The 16,531-nt window shown below is 43.0% G+C and overlaps 2 protein-coding genes across 2 annotated transcripts; one reads left to right on the top strand and one right to left on the bottom strand.

Moving 5' to 3' along the window:
* Nucleotides 1-260: 260 nt before the first annotated feature.
* On the bottom strand, nucleotides 261-1,858 carry LOC307230605 (adenosine receptor A3-like; the record flags this gene model as incomplete). The annotated part of the gene is made up of 2 exons (XM_080001041.1): nucleotides 261-918; nucleotides 1,527-1,858. The coding sequence occupies 2 exons, from the start codon at nucleotides 1,856-1,858 to the stop codon at nucleotides 261-263; spliced, it is 990 nt and encodes a 329-aa protein (XP_079857167.1).
* Nucleotides 1,859-14,152: 12,294 nt separating this feature from the next.
* LOC307230604 (adenosine receptor A1-like) lies at nucleotides 14,153-16,108 on the top strand (the record flags this gene model as incomplete). The annotated part of the gene is made up of 2 exons (XM_080001040.1): nucleotides 14,153-14,508; nucleotides 15,466-16,108. The coding sequence occupies 2 exons, from the start codon at nucleotides 14,153-14,155 to the stop codon at nucleotides 16,106-16,108; spliced, it is 999 nt and encodes a 332-aa protein (XP_079857166.1).
* Between the last annotated feature and the right edge of the window lie 423 nt (nucleotides 16,109-16,531).

The raw sequence follows: 16,531 nt of genomic DNA, 5'->3' as shown, positions 1-16,531 counted from the left end.
TACATACTAGAACTGCAGACACCTGAGGCAGAGATCTCCACCCGGGTAGCGCGCCGAAGTCCTTGAGCAAGACACTGAACCCCAAACTGCTCTGGATGAGCAGGTGAGCGCTTTGCACGGCTGCTGATGCCATCAATGGGTGATTGTGAGGCACGTATTGTAAATCGCAAGATTACAAAAGCGCTATAAGCTATAAGATGAGGTACATTCCGTTTACCAAAAGACAGGAAATAAAATATATCAAAATCATACACAGAAAACTAAGGGTTTTCATTCATGTCAATCTTGTCTACGCTGTTGGGGTTGCTGTAGGTGAGGTTGTCCGTTGTCTGGCTCATCTGGGGCCTTTGTGCGTTCCACCTACATCCGCCGACTTGCATCCAGATTCTCAGGTATGCTGTCTTGATCTTTGGGATTTTCAAGGCATACACGAGGGGGTTGACCGCCGAGTTGGCATGAGAAAGCAGGATGCCTACATAGAAAGCCAGTTTCGGCACGTCCGACGGTTCGCCGAAGTAAGCGATACAGTTCATGATGTTCAGCGGCAGCCAAAAGAGGGCGAAGAGAGCCAGGACCAGAGACAGAGACCCGGCGAGATGTCTCTCCTTTCTCAGGTCGGCCCGGGACTGGCAGCTGCTTCCCGGCTTGTCCCGGAGGCTGCTTTGGATTGCGCAAAAGATGTAGCCATACAACACCGCCATGACCAGCAGAGGCATCAGGTTGCAGAGGAAGAAGATGAAGTAAACCAGATATGTTGAGGGGATGACGGCGACAAACTCACAGGCCAGGGTGGAGGAGTTGGTCGATGCAGGTTGCTTGTGCCACCCGAACAACGGTGTGAAACTCAGAGCGACGGCCACAATCCAACTCACTGCGACAACCAGCCAAGAACGGTTTTGTGTTACAATCCTTCTGTACCTGGGGGAAAAAACAGTAGTAATGTGTTTAGTAGCTGTTTAAGGTGAATTCCAAGGTGAATTCTGTGTAAGGTGGCAAGTCCATGTCATGACCAATGGGGCTGAAAATAGAACAGTGCAAGTCAAAGTCATAGTGCAAGTCAAACTGAATATCATGATGTCTGTACTTTGCCCCCGACCCCCGCTTTTCAACTCAAGAGGTGGAAATTCCGGGTTCAGAAAGTAAAATTGCCCTCCATTGTTTTGAGTCAACCATGTGGAACCAGAGGTCCAAGTAAATGAGAGGAATCAGCTGGAGCAGTGCACGGCTGGAGCAAAAACATTGCACACATTTACATTCTGAACCTGGAATTTTCCACCTCAGCTTAAAGTCTTAAGTCTTAAGGCTTAAATTTACACGTATTAAAAATACGTTTTTGGACTTGACCCATCTTGAAACAATCCTATCTTAAGCTCGGGTCAGTAGGACTGCCAAGTCCGTGATGAGACCTTCAAAAAGCAGTCACAGTCTAAACTTGAGTCTTAGAACCTAGACGGTCCTCATCAGGTGCGTGGTAAACTGTGGACATTGGCTCCACACAGGACCCTGTCGTTACACTCACAGCTTACCTGAGAGGACTGTAGACCCGCAGGAAGCGGTCGAACGCAATGGCCAACAGAGAAAGGACCGAGGCCAGGGTCGGCAGAATGAGCAGGCAGCTGATGGAGAGACAGGTGTGGAAAGGGGTCCGCAGCCTATTCTCCATCACCAAGGCCAGGGGTATGGACACGCAGCCCACCATGAAGTCGGCCACGGCCAGGGACACCACGAAGGAGAAGGTGGGCTGCTGCAGGCTCTTGGTGGAGCGGACGGCGTGGATCACCAGCGCGTTGCCAAAGACGCAGCAGAGAGCGATCAGCACCTCCACGGCTGTGTAGACCACGTTCGCCGCGTCGGCCATTGAGTCACCTCTCCTCTTAATGAGCGCTGGTGTGACAGAGGTCGTCGATATGAGCGTGTACACGTTCTGTTCTGGCAATTTCAAGGGGAGAAAAAAAACAAAAAAAATACTGAAAAAAATAGGAAGTCCCCGGCGCTTTGTGGTCTGTAATATGAAGGCACTGACAAATATTTCCCCTTTCTTGCTGTGAACGTGCCTTGATGTACATTTTATTTGTTCATCAGGTTCACTTGAAGTTCTAAGTCTACTTTGAATCACAATGGAGACAGTAGGATTAAAAAAAAAAAAAGAAAAAAAAAGGTGTTAAAGACTAGTGTGACACATTGAGTGGCAGTTAGATCCAGTTTCCAAGATTTATTTTTGAAACTCAGCTTCATGTTTCTCGCAACATTACAAACGTACAGTATATCTACATCTACATCCTACATCCACAAAGTAGAGAATAACTCCATTACAATTCAATTCACGATGATTATAATTGAAAAATGCAGTATTCATATTGGTGTTCAGTATCAGCAAGTATCTAGGAGTGAGCACTCAATACTGGGCTGCTCTGTTGGACCTGTTGCCACAGTAACCCTGACCAGGATAAGCAGGTTAAAAAATGGATGGATGGATAGAGAGATGAATGGATGGAGAGATGAATGGGTGGATGGGTAGATGGATGGAGGGATAAATGGAGAGATGAATGGATGGATGGATACTCAATTTCCTCATTCTCAGTCCAAACAATGGTATTCTGCATCCTTGATGCGACAGAACATTTGTTTTTGGTCCACCAAATGAGAGACACCATCATTATGAACAATAGGAAAACTGATAAATATACCACAGTATATCTATTAAAAAGCATAGAAGTGTAGGTAATCAGAAGCTAATAAGGTAATTAAGGAAGGGATTAATGAATGAAGAACTGTTTATTTGTGGGGGAGTTTTCCTTTAGTATTGTATGATATCCGATCCAGTCAATTTTGCTATCGTCTGTTTTGTTTTCTTACAGCAAAAAAAAAAAAAAAAAAAAATTTACATTTCAACTATGAGAAAAATAATTAGGGATAAAGTAGGGATAGCTCACATCCAATATCGGGCCAGCGCCTCTGCAGTCACACAGCGAGGACAGAGAGACTGAGACAGAGTTTCTTCCCGCAAGCCATGAGGACTGTCAATGCTGAACTCCCCAGGGGCCCTAACCAAAAGCACTGAGACACTCACACAGGCCCCACTGCCTTACTGTACTGTATGTAGCGTACTGTACTGCATACTGTATCACTGCACTGGGTTACTGCATATCGTACGGCATACCGTATCACTGCTCTGGGTAACTGCATACCGCATCATTGCACTGGGTTACTACATACTGTACTGCATACTGTATAGCTGCACTGAGTTACTGCATACTGTACTGGGTTACTGCATACTGTATCACTGTTCTGGGTTACTGCATACTGCGCTGTATTGCTGTTCTGTTCTGTGTTACTGTCGTACTGTTGTATACTGTACTGAAGACCTCCACACACACTTTATTCACCTGCACTTTACTGCACATATCTGTATAGCCTAAACTAAATAAATAGCCTATCCCATATACATAACTCTATTCCCTTCAATTTTGTACCCCCACTTTGTATCATCTTTTTGAGTCTTATTTTATTTTTATTTTATTTTATTTATATTATTCTATTCACTAACTGCATTGCGTTTTCAGAATCAGTTTGTTTCAGTTAGTTAGCTAGGTAGGAATTAGGTTAGCTATTGTGTTCGGTTTAGCAACAATTGTGCATAATCTCCGGGCGCATTGCAAAGACATTTCACTGCATACACAGTATGTATGAAAGTATGTATATGTATGTCACAAATAAACCTTTACTTTATATCTTCAATTACTAGCTGTTCTGAAAACATTTCGATTGGGTTAGAATTTGGAAAAGAAAAAGTTTTATTGTTCTTTTTTCATATGTTTTTATTGTTTTGAATTCTCTTTCATTTCTTATGTAAAGAATTAACCGTTTCTATGAAGTCAAGTTTAAAAGAAAAGTCCTTTGAAAAGTTGCTGCCATAACACCGTAATAAAGCATTACTATTTACTGCATGGGGCATAAATCTCCACCACCCACATCTATTGATTTTTGTAATTGCTGTGTTGTGCTGACACCTCCGAAACCCTTGTCCCTTTTTTAATAAAATAACTAGTCATAATCAATACAAGCATGTATGGATGGTTTTATAAATTAGATATTAACTCCACACTGCCCCCACTTCAATTCATCCTTTTGGGAAGAAGTCATTTCTTGCTGCCTTCACAGCAACCACAAATTTAACTAATTCCTGCACTGTTCTGCAACAGAGTTTTTGGATTCCTTGTTTAATATAAACATTAGATAAAAACGGTTTGACACATTTTTATTATTCCATTCATATTTATTCATTCCACTATTGTCAGAATGGAGAACACATTGAAAGTGAAGGAAAGAGGCTGCGGGACCTTCAAGCGACCACCTATTCAGTTAATGATCTGAAATGAAACTTTTTTTTTTTTTTTGTTTTGTAATGTCAAATTAAACATATTTTTTATTTTCCTGAAGTCAGCCGGATTCTTACTTCCACTATTTAGGGGTCCAGCCCGCAGTTTGGCAGCCCCTTATTGTTAATGTAAGAGGAGAAATTCTATGAATTTTCAAGCCGAAAACACGGTTGATGTCTTGTTTGAACACCTCATGGTTAAGGTTCAGAGTGATTTTAAGCCCGACGAGCCAGTACGTCTGATGTCCAAATATGTCCGACCCGACTACAACAACCTGGAACACACACTTCGGCATTAGCTTCTAACACAGTTGAGGTGTCAGTAAGACCCTTTATGACGTCATCATATTTCTTACCATAAATGTACAGATTCTGATTGAGAATGTCCAGTAGGACCGTGGTACCTGGTAGATGTCGGTAGGCCTGTTCGATTGCGCTTTTAAATCCGTGTTCCGCATTACGTTGACGGATTAACGGAAAAAATAATAGAAAATAATCCTTAAAAATGTCATCAGCTCATCCCCCGAAAACACGGAAATATGCGACTCTTGTGATGCGTTTGAGATCCACCGTGTCTTCGGAAAAATAAAAGCTGTGCAATGATAATTACCCAGACAAATATCACCTTTGTCGGATTTCACGGAAATGGAACTTACTGAAAATGTAATCCAACTAAAAAAACTGAACTCCACTTTACTGAAGAGATACGTAAATTACACTACTATCGTATATCGACTAAAATACGTCATAATGACGTATACGACACAACATCTACCATCACAGAAACTCTGGATGAACTTCAATGCAGCAAGGTAAATGACAACAAAGAAAACTTTCAGTTAAAAATAAATAAAATACTTTTTTTTGGTAATAAACGTCACGTATAAACATTGTCCTATCACAACAAACTGTAATGAAAAGTAAAAGTGTGAAGTGCAAATTAATGCTAAAGTTACATAAATGTTGTCTGCATTACAATATAGGCAAGTAATCTATTAAACAGAATTTTACCATTGTACATTACTAACATAAAAAGTGCAACAAAGTAGTAATTACAAATAACATGTATTTATACATTTCTAAAATTAAAAGTATTTTGTTTTGTTATCGTTATTGTTATGAAAATTACGATTTATTTTGTTATTCTTACAGATGCTGTAAAATAGCGATAATCTAAGACAATAAGACAATCCAGTCCTCAAGGTTCAGTCGCAATATTAAAAAAAAAAAAAGTACTGTAGAAAATTACTGTGGAAAAAAAACACTAACGGAAAAACTTTCAATGTAAGTGTTGATTCCCCATACGTGGGTGTTAAGAGGCTCATTTCACCAGGATGATTTATAGTTTGGAGACTCCAGAAATAAACAATGTGCAGCTACTGCATGAGTTCAACGACCTGTGTCATGTTTTGATTTAAGGAAATCATTTTTTATCAGGATATGAAAAAGTCTGGTAGAATAAATGGTAATGTTTCAGGACGAGATTACATTGCAATTACAGAATTGCCATAAATAGGGTCATTTGTTGTACTAATTTACTAACTGACACACTTGCTTATTACACGTACAAACAATATCAAACCTACGAACTCGGCAATTGTTTATAACTGAGCCGTCTCGTACATCTTTGTCAAAATCATCAATTAAAAATCAACGTTTGACAGGAGCTGTTTCATGCGTGATGCCATAAACGTTCGATTCATGAAATCCCATGGACGTAACGTAAACTATGTTTACATGTCCGGGTCAGTCTGAAGGTCAGTCACGAAATGACAAATAAATACATCCCATCTACGTTACTACACAGCGTAACTCCATGATGTTCGACGCTCATACGTTAAACGCATACGTACATTTTGGTGCGTTGCACAAAATTATCAGGAAAACCCTTTTATCGGAAAACACTTAGGTAAAACGAATAGGGTGGACCTTGTGTATTTCTGCCTGCAGCTATATCTGTGGCCCACCACAGCAAAACTCGCCATCTCACGCATTTTCTAAAAATCGCCAGGAGCCGCCAAATAAGTAGAAAAATCCTTTCTCGAAGGAAAATTCGATATTTCCACATTCGTTTTCCTTTGTGGGTTGTTTTTATTTATTTTTCTTTTTTTTTTTTTTTTTATCACTAACGTTTTTTGTTGTTTTTTTTTTCAAAACCGATTTTGATTCGTAAATAGCGGAGACGTGTTAAACCGCGGAGGTAAATATTCCCGTTAGGCGCGGCTCACTTACCGAGAAGCGCTGATTGGTTTCCTTTAAAGCGAGCATGCAGCTGAAGATCATCCCTCCACGTTCCACGCGATGTGAAGTCACAAAGCGAAGCCGTTTCGACGAAGAGTTCGAGCTTCAAATCGTACGACTTTTACGCCACATGGAGCCACTGTTGTGAAGCGGCGTCACCGCACCCCACGCCCTCTTCCGTAAACAGAGGGCGAGAGCGCAGCGCGGCGGGGGGCGTGGGGGGGTTGTTTCGGCCTCCGCTCCCCTGTGGAGACGTTCATCTCCGTGTCGTGGTGGATGGCGAGGAGCGGGTGGAGGGAGATCGGAATCATATATCATCGCGGACCCTTAATCGGACCAGTGCGATAGATCCAAGTCGGTGTTCAGCCAGCGCGTACTGGACTTCATTTCCCGGGTGACGGTCGGTTCTCCCCCCAGCGACGCGGAGAACCACGTGCGCCGCCGCGGACCGTCATCTCGCTCCGGACGCGGGGAACGTCTCCCAACAGCGGATTTCCACCCGAGTGTGACGACGAAGCGGAACATGTCGAAGGAAGCGCCGGAGGAGACCGGCGATACGCCCGCTGTTGTTACAACGGAAGAAGTTGACGGATGACGGAGTCCGTTGAGGTCGGTGACGGGTTTTCAGATTCCAGAGACTCGTATTATTGATGGACTCTACATTTCGTGGCGGTGTCCGTACTTTTTAACTCCCAAAATAATTCCACTTCTATAAAACTATTCTTACTGTTAGATAAAAGCTTTTTTTTTTTTTTTTAAACCCCAAAATGAGCTGTGTGTTGTTGAGCTGTTGGTGATTGGCCCATTCAGCACTCTGTTAATTAACCATGAGGCTTTGTTTGTCCGCCAACCCCATCTGCCTTCTGGGAGCAGAATGCATGGGCCTGTCGTGGGGAAAACTTTGCAGGTGGTTATCTCAGAAACACAGTTTGCCACACACCCTTGTCATTAACAAGTCATGGCTTTAAAATAATATTTGCTTGGTTTGCACAAGTGACGCCTTGTTTGGAAGCTCTGATTCTACACTTTCAAATGATGCGGGAAATTTTTTTTTTCCGAAAGCCGCCAAATGTACATTGTGTGACAAGGGTCACATTTTTTCTGTCTCATTGAGATTAAAACCGATTTTCCAAGACAGATATAGGAACAAATTACATGCAGTATATAAACACGCAGTGCATAACACATTTCAGTCACACTTAATCAGAATCGCAGTTCGGATACACAAGTTACAACAACCACAAAGTGAAGCGGTCTTCCCTCAGCTCGGTGTTGCGACTGCGGCGACTGTGTTATTCGGAGACAGGGTAACCAGACCGCTTTTGTGCGGAAAGGGAACTGACAGACCAAGTCATCCACACTTAGTTATCATCCATTGTGTCTTGGGGGAAACTTGTCTTTGGGCCGGTTGCTGTGAATCAAGAGGGATTTGTAACGCTGATTCAGAGCTAAAGGAGAAAGCTCTTGGGCTTTGTGAACGCTTTGTCTCAAAAGGTTTACGATAGACCCGTTATGGGGCAGTTTCACAGTAGTTTTCTGACTGCCGAAATGACTCCATCTATAAGGATTCATATAAGCCCCTTTCCCACATGCAATGCCATAAATCTACTGGTAATGTTCCATACTGACGTAATGTGGGGAAAGGAGCCGGTTTCGATGTTCCCGTAAAAGTAATTCCTCAAACCTCCCCACTCTCGACCTAGTGTAATTTCCAAGAATATGCCGGTACGGCTGTGATTGTAAGTGTGTCGGAATGGAAGCAGTAACATTGCTGGGTCATGCATGTAAAGTAGGGGTGGAGCTGAATCCGAAGCACAAATGGTGGTGTGGCAGTTTCCGCCTGCCATATGCTGCCAGAGTGGTGTTTTCAGGGTTGTCGAAATGTGCCATTTTATCGTAGGGATTAGGGATGCAACGGTACACGGTATGTTATGGAACCGTTCGGTACGCCCCCTACGGTTCAATATTCACATGTGAACCGTGGTATTTCGGGATCACAGTCAAAGTCCACCGGAGTCCTCCCTTCCTATTAAATCCACTGTTGCAGCCCCGACAGCCTCGTGGGGCCCGGGCGGAGCCGTGCAGCATTTCTCTATTTTTGCGCAAAGGGTTTGTGAGACTATAGAGAAATGTTTTAGTAAAGGGTGCAATCAATCAAGGTGTCCAGTCAGAAAATAACTCCCTGGGATGGCTGTGTCCCTACTCATCAGACACTCGCTTCCACTTGCACCTGTACTGGGTCGTTCACAAACGATCCGGTTCTTTTGAACGGCTCTTTTGTGGGAATGAAGGGAACCGAGTCTCGCTGGGTGATGAGCCCTCCTTTTATGTCAAGTTTTACAGTTTTATGTTGTGCTTGTTTAAGTTGCCGTCTCCTGCACCCAGCAAATGTTTTTTCTCTCAGGGAGGTTCCCGGGCTGAAAAGCGGCGCACCCACTGTCACGTCCGATTCACAAAGCGAAGGCACAGGTGCACAGGTCTGACTGTGAGGTTTTATTTCAATAAGTTATTTTACTATTATTTAGGTGTGGAAAACACTGTTTATACCTGTTCTACACAAAAATAACTAACTATAATACTGGTTTTATTTATTTAATTTTTAAAATATGATATAAATAAATAAATAATCAGAATGAAAAATGTTATTTTAATCATCCACTATCCTGAACACCTACCCTCCAATCAGATGAACTTATCCAAATTATAACAGTCGTTGATTGCTCTGATGAGCAACAGGCGTACAGCCACCCCTGGTCCCTGGCCCAGTTACTTAAACCCAAGACAGGTGTTAAACCACATCACCCCCACACCACAAGTGGGTTTTCACAAATATTTATTTCGTGCAAATATTTCAAAAAAGTATTTGTTTCCAGGAAGAAAATAAAACACTTGCGCGCAAAAAGCGAGTCCAATCTGAAGCGTGGCGCTCGGCTGCAAAGACGAAAAACTGAAACACGTCCAGTCTCTACAGAGACAGGTCTTTTTATTCTTAATTTTTTATTTTTTTTATTTTTTTATTAAATACCAGTCAGACCCAGACGTGTCTTTTAGAGTTAGGGGTGCGCTGCGAGGACATCACGCACAAGTGCTTCGCTTGCCCACCAGCTGCACCGAAGTGTGGATCCCGAGAGGGAACGAGCGGAAAGGGAGAGACAGAACAAGTGGAGAATGTTCCTTGTCCGGAGGCAGAGAGTGTAGGACATGTTGAAAATGACCACACTGGTTTAATAACATTGGGTTTAGGGTTTCTGCGTCTGGAGACAGGCTCTGTCCGTGAGCGGAGGGAACTGAGTCTGTCCGGGAGGGGCGGGGAGACGGGGAGGTGGAAACCGAAGCGCTGGTCTCTGAGGGCCGAGAAAAAATACGAAACCGATTCAGATTGTCCAACGATTGCATTTGCACTGGATATAACGTGGTAACCCGTAACGTACTGTACTGCTGTTGGGTCAAGCAGTCTCAACCTTTTCATTCATCATGCAATTCTCTGTGCAGCTATCCATGCTTTTTTTAAATCGTGTGTTTCGTTATTTGTATCCAAAGCTAAACATCCACCCTTGCTGCCCACTGCTCCTGGCAGCCCCCCGGTGGAAGGACAAACCAGGATGGGTCAAATGCGGAGGCCTCATTTCACCGGCCACCGAAGCATGTGCGTGTGTGTGTGTGTGTGTATGCATGTGTTGTAGTGTAGTGTGGTGTGTTGCGTGACAATTAAAGATTCTTCTTCTTCTCCTTCTTTATCATAATGATTTTTCAAAGCAGCACACAAATAAAGTCAGGACACACGGGACCCTGGCGACACACTGGGTCCACATGCAGTAGTAAATATGTCTGGAACATTTATAAAGAAAAGGCTAGAAAATTGTGAAATATGATATGAATATGAAATAAATATTTCACCTCTTTCAGGGTGAAAAGTGGGCGTATCTGGGGCTTCCCTCATCTCCATGCTACAATGGGATGTTTGGTGAGGAAGCTGAGAATGACATCATTAATTGTTATTACCGGTAATAGCAGACTTTATTGTCACACACTCCGTCTGGAAACAGCACAAATGGATGTGTGCGAGGTCATAATCCAATTCATCGTTTCTATTCTTAGCACATTGTCGAGGTTGTCTGGCTCGACCAAATGCAGCATTCTGGAAAATGTACGTTATGAATTATGGTTTTCATTTCGTGTTTATTTGTTTTTAATTTCTAAACTTTACAGACACCTCAAACCATAACTCTTTTGCGTGTCTTGGGAGAGGATTTGTGAATTCAGCACAGAATGGAATATGCTACAAACCAAGCCAGTGCTAGACAGCCGCAAAGCTTTTCTTCTTTTAAAGGTCACCAACAAGCTCATTTTCAACAAGTTAATATAGGTCTCTGAGGCCCCCAAAACATGTCCTTGGAGGTTTTTTTTTTTTGCTGAAAATACCAAAGATGATTATGAGTATTCTAGCCATTCTAACATGGCTTTATACTCATCTGTTTCATCCTTTTCTCGACGGCCTGTTTCTGTGTCTGTAGCTTTACATGCAAATGAGCTGCTGTCCCCACGCCCTACTCCGCCTACATGCTGGACGGGGGCAGAGGTGAAATGGCCTCTGTGATTCACAAGTCAGTAAACTGCTTTTGAATCTCTATAAAATCAGCAGCAAGAAACACTCTGGGGACATCACCCCCCCCCCCCCCCCCCCCCATCATGTCATTTTACCCTCCCGTTATTTAAGAGTGCTGATAAAATAATACCGGAAATGTTGTTGTTGATCCTGCAGCAGGTAACACCCGTAAAATGTCCAGCACAATTATTTTTTAAATACTCCTTTCCCTCGTCTGCAGTTTTGTCACGGTTTGGAACGTTGCCATCAAAAATAAACCTTATCCACTCAGCTCTTCCGTCCTCTGAGGCTTGGCGGCGATGTCGAGATTTGTGCTGGTCCGTGCCGCCGAGAACAGAGCACTTCCCATGCGTAGCTCTTAGCTTCCACATAATGCTAGAGGGCGGGTCTGGTGCTAGCGAGAAAAAAATGGCGCACCTTTCGCAAAGGCACCTCCCCAGCCTTGGGTGGAGATACTCACGAGGGGAGGCAGTATCATTCCAATGAGCTTCCACTTGAGAGGTCGCAAACCATAACGGCTTGTTGAATCACATGTTTTCTGACCTAGGGGGCTCACAACAAACTGACGGAGGTGTCTCATTTCACAGTTTGTGTGTTAAGTGTAGTACAGGCCCATCAGAGACCCAAATGTGCACAAGCACCGAAAAAAGTGAGTTTTTCACAAGTGGTGACCTTTAAGTTGAACACCAATTCAATTAGTGGTGCCAAGAACATTAAATGGAGTGTTCGTCTGCAAAAACTGCGATTACGATTCATACACTGTTCATTTACATTTTTGGCAAATTTTATAACAACCCCAGCGCTGACTATGCATGTGTGTTCCTAATTGCGATAGTAAAGATGTGAGCTTAATAAAAGTGAGTTAGTGTTGTGTCTTCTTGCTGACTAATGCACAGTCCACAGTCTGAGACCAGTCTGTCCCAAAACAAAGTCCTGACTCATTGCTTGCCTCTAAGGGGAGAAAAAAAAAAAAAAAGCAAGGCCGAAGAAAAAGATCGAGTTTACAGGCAGATGTTACAACTTTCCCGGAATGGATTTCAGATTACACTCGGATCGCTTTAGAGCATTACCTGTACTCACTGCTTTATTTGTTAAGGCTCTTTATTCACTTATAGTAATAATAATAATGATGATGATGATTATTATTATTATTATTATTATTATTATTATTATTATTATTATTATTATTATTATTATTATTATATTCTTAGTTTTATTATTATATAATTACTATACCATCATTATTATTTTTATTATTGTTATTATTATTATTATTATTATTATTATTATTATTATTAGAAGAAGAAGATTTGGGAGGTCGATGTGAACGTCCAAGTTTGTCTTGGATTTGTTGATTAAAAGCATTTTCAATGTACAGTAAGATATAGTATGATATAGCACTCGGAACAAATCTGAACATTTTTCGACAAGTTAATGTGACAGGTATAAAAAAAAAAAAGTATATAATTTAGACTATTGTTTGTGCTTTCACCCACTTGCATACATCCACAAAGAGAGAGACAGAAGTTTGCAATGTTTGCTATTCAATTTTTTACTAATTAGTAGAAGACTGCAAGAGAAAATGGAAAAATCTTATACCTATAGAAGGGAGAGAGAGAAAGAGAGAAGCAGGAGTGGTGCAAGGGAAGCATACGGCACTTGATTTGTGGGGTTATGTTGCATATATTATTAAATGGTATGTTATAATAAATAAATATAAATATAACGTGTCACTTAAAAATTAATATATTTGCAAACAACATCTTAATAAATGAATGCAGCTATGTGCACAGTAATATTTTTATACGTTGCTATGGCAACTGCTCAGCGACAACTGAACAGGAACGTTCTAACACTCAACACCCCACAATAATAATGTTAACTTTTTCTAAACTTTGCTGCAGGAACTGAAGATATGAATCACTCGCACAACGTCCTACCGCAATGGCTTGCTCGCCCTGCACCAAATGTTCACGTTGAGCCCTCTGGTCTTGCTCTTATCTGGTGGATGACGTTGTGATTACTCAATTACTATCGTAACTCACACATTACAGCACATAACTCAAATTAACCCCCGCCCAAAATCAATACAGGTTGCGAGGGTGAGCGTTTATGCTGCGAAGTGCTGTCGTATTCTAAAAATGATGCATTTCTTTATTACTTAACCCGCCTGACACAGGCCGCATGTTGGTTATTGTTACTATCTGTGCCATCTTGTTAATGAAGAAAGTGCTCTGCAAATGAACTTATGTTTCCTTCTTGGTCCTCCTCAACAAAAATGTGATAAATATTAAGTATTATTTAAAGTGATTTCACATTGACCCATCTGACTTTACAGGAGCGGGAAGGAAAATCAAATGTAAGTGGCAGTGTGAATTTTTTATTTATTTCTTTCACAGCAGCCCCATGTGATACGGGTCTTTAAAACATGATTTTAAGGCTTTAAGGTTCAGCAGCCTACTTAGCTAGATTACTTGTTAAAATGGACTTATATTGCAGTGCAGCCCCCCCCCCCCACACACACACACACACAATCACTACTGTTTGTACTGCAAGACCATTGATGCAGCGTGCTGCAAGAAGTCCCACCCCTTAGTTTAATGTTTCCTTTCGAGAGGGAGGGAGGGAGAGGGAGAGAGAGAGAGAGACAGAGAGACAGAGAGACAGAGAGAGACCGAGACCCATCCATTCCTGTGTGGAACTGGAGGAAAGTGCAGGGCAGCCGTCTCCCTCAGCACAGGGGCCAATGACTCTCAACTCACCCAGAAGGGAACTCGCTCAGGACCATGCACACTGGAAGAAGAAGCTATGCTGACTCTATGAAACTAAGTTGAAAAAAAAAAGGGGGGGGGGGCGGTCTCATATCTACTTCCCTTTAAAAAAAAATCGGAATAATAAAGAAAACCACAGGAGATCTTCAAACAGTCATGTCTTCCTCTCCTGGCGTGCAGCTGCAGGAGCACGCGGACATGGTGTACATCTCCATTGAGACGGCCATCGCCTTGGCGTCGGTGCTGGGGAACGTGCTGGTGGTGCTGGTGGTGTGCGTGAACCGGGCTCTGCGTGACACCACCTTCTGCTTCATCGTGTCCCTGGCGGTGGCGGACATCGCCGTGGGAGCCCTGGTCATCCCCCTGGCCATCGTCATCAGCTTGGGACTGAGCACCCACTTCTACACCTGCCTCCTCCTGTCCTGCCTGCTGCTCGTCATCACCCAGAGCTCCATCCTCTCCCTGCTTGCCATCGCCATTGACCGGTACCTGCGAGTCAAGATCCCCACCAGGTGAGCTCGGTTCTTCTCTCTCAGGTTAAAATGCACGTTAAAATGGATGCACAGGAAATTCTGGTGGGGTAAAATCTCACAGTCATCTCGATCTGAGTCTTGTGTGAGCATCAGAAGAGACTCCAGCCCGAGTCAAAAGTAATCCCGATCTGGGAAGGGAAACCAAGATAGTGCGCTGCCAAGGAGGAAGCCTGGACTCAAGCTGGAGTACAGGCCTGGAAATAAACTCCAGAAATCAGAACATTTCACACTTAATGTCCAAACTCCAGATGTTTGAATTCCTGTGCTGTGTGGTAAATGGATGAAACAAGGGATGCGATGAGTTTGAGTTTTTGCTTCTCATGGCTTCACTTTGAAAATATGTTGGAAAGGTGAAATAATCGTTTATATTCCGTGTTTTTCTCCTGTTGTTTTGCACCAATTCGTTCTGTCTGAGAGAAAGCAAGATCAGGGGATGAATAGCACCGCTGCTGAAATCTACTGTATGTCTGACATGCTGGCATATGTCTCTGCCAAGCGAAATCCACATTGACAGATTGGGCATCAAAGGCTTTTAAGTAAATGAAAATGTTTGTGTCTGCTATAGTGAGTTAGCTAAATAGTGACAGGCCTTCCAAAGCCTTTTGCTTTATCAGCAGGGTTCTGATCCTTGATGTTCCTGAGAAGAAGAAAAAAAACATATTGTCGGTGATCAGCAATGTTTTTGACAAAAGACACTGCACTAACAAAATAAAACATGTGCGCCCGAGTCCGTGTTCCTTCTCTCAAAGCACATCATATACCCTGAGATTTAATTTAATTTTTTTATTCAAAATCAATAGACTCATTAAAACCTCTATGTTTAGCCAGTCATTTGGCAACCCGCTTGCAGTACCCTCGTGTACCACTACGTTGAAAATCATCGTTCTATCACATTTTGTTTGGAGTAACTGTGTATTTTTTATTTTTTTTACCTAGGTACAGCATCATAGTGACCCAGGAGAGGGCATGGGTGGCGGTCTGCCTGTGCTGGGTCCTCTCCCTCCTCACGGGGCTGGTTCCGATGCTGGGCTGGCACAACCACGACGCCCGAGGCAACCTCACTAGCTCCGGCGACATTGTCTGCAAGTTCACCACCGTCATCAGCATGAACTACATGGTCTACTTCAACTTCTTCGGCTGGGTGGTGGCCCCGCTCACCATCATGGTCGTTCTGTACGGGGAGATCTTCCGGGTGATCCGGCGGCAGCTGAACCTGCGTGCGGAGGCCACGTGCGATGCGGACCGGTACTACCAAAAGGAGCTGCGGCTTGCCAAGTCGCTTGCGCTTGTGGTTTTCCTCTTTGCTCTCTGCTGGCTGCCGCTGCACATTATGAACTGCATCAACTTCTTCTGCCCGGAGTGGCAGGTGCCCAAGGTTGCCATGTATACCGGCATTTTAATGTCCCACGTGAACTCCGCGCTCAACCCGATGGTGTACGCCTTCAGGATTAAGCGCTTCCGTGTCACCCTCCTCCGGATCACTCGCCTGTGCGTGTTTTACAATCGCACGGAGCCCAGCCCCTGCCCCTGCCCCGCCAGCAAAAAGTCACTGACAGAAAAATCAACTGGCAACCCGTAACACGGAATATAATAAAATATACTTGAACCTGCAGTATGGAATGAGCCTGTGTTTGGGAAAAGTGCAATGTTATCTGATATGGACCCAAGGCATAAAAAGACAGCAAAATTATTCACCGGACAAGTATATTTCCACCAATTTTTGTAATTTAATATCTCTGCAGAATATGAAAATAGTGACATTACCTCCAGGCCTGTTTTATGCTGCTTCAAGCAATGCTTAACATGGTTTTGCCAATTATGTATGAATGAAGATCAAGCTTTTTGCATAAGGTTTGTTGCAAGGTTCACATCAATAAATGTGTGTATGCGTTGTACATTTTGCAAATTGAATGGTGGTTGGTTGGTGGTTGTGATTTTACAAAATGCTAATTATATTTTATAATAGTATTAAGTTTATCCTAATTCATATTTTCTCTCAGCC

The sequence above is a fragment of the Zeus faber genome, assembly GCF_960531495.2.
Source record: "Zeus faber genome assembly, chromosome: 5".
Classification (NCBI taxonomy): Eukaryota; Metazoa; Chordata; class Actinopteri; order Zeiformes; family Zeidae; genus Zeus; species Zeus faber.
Note: the sequence above shows the minus strand (reverse complement) of the source record. Positions and strands in the feature narration are given on the sequence as shown.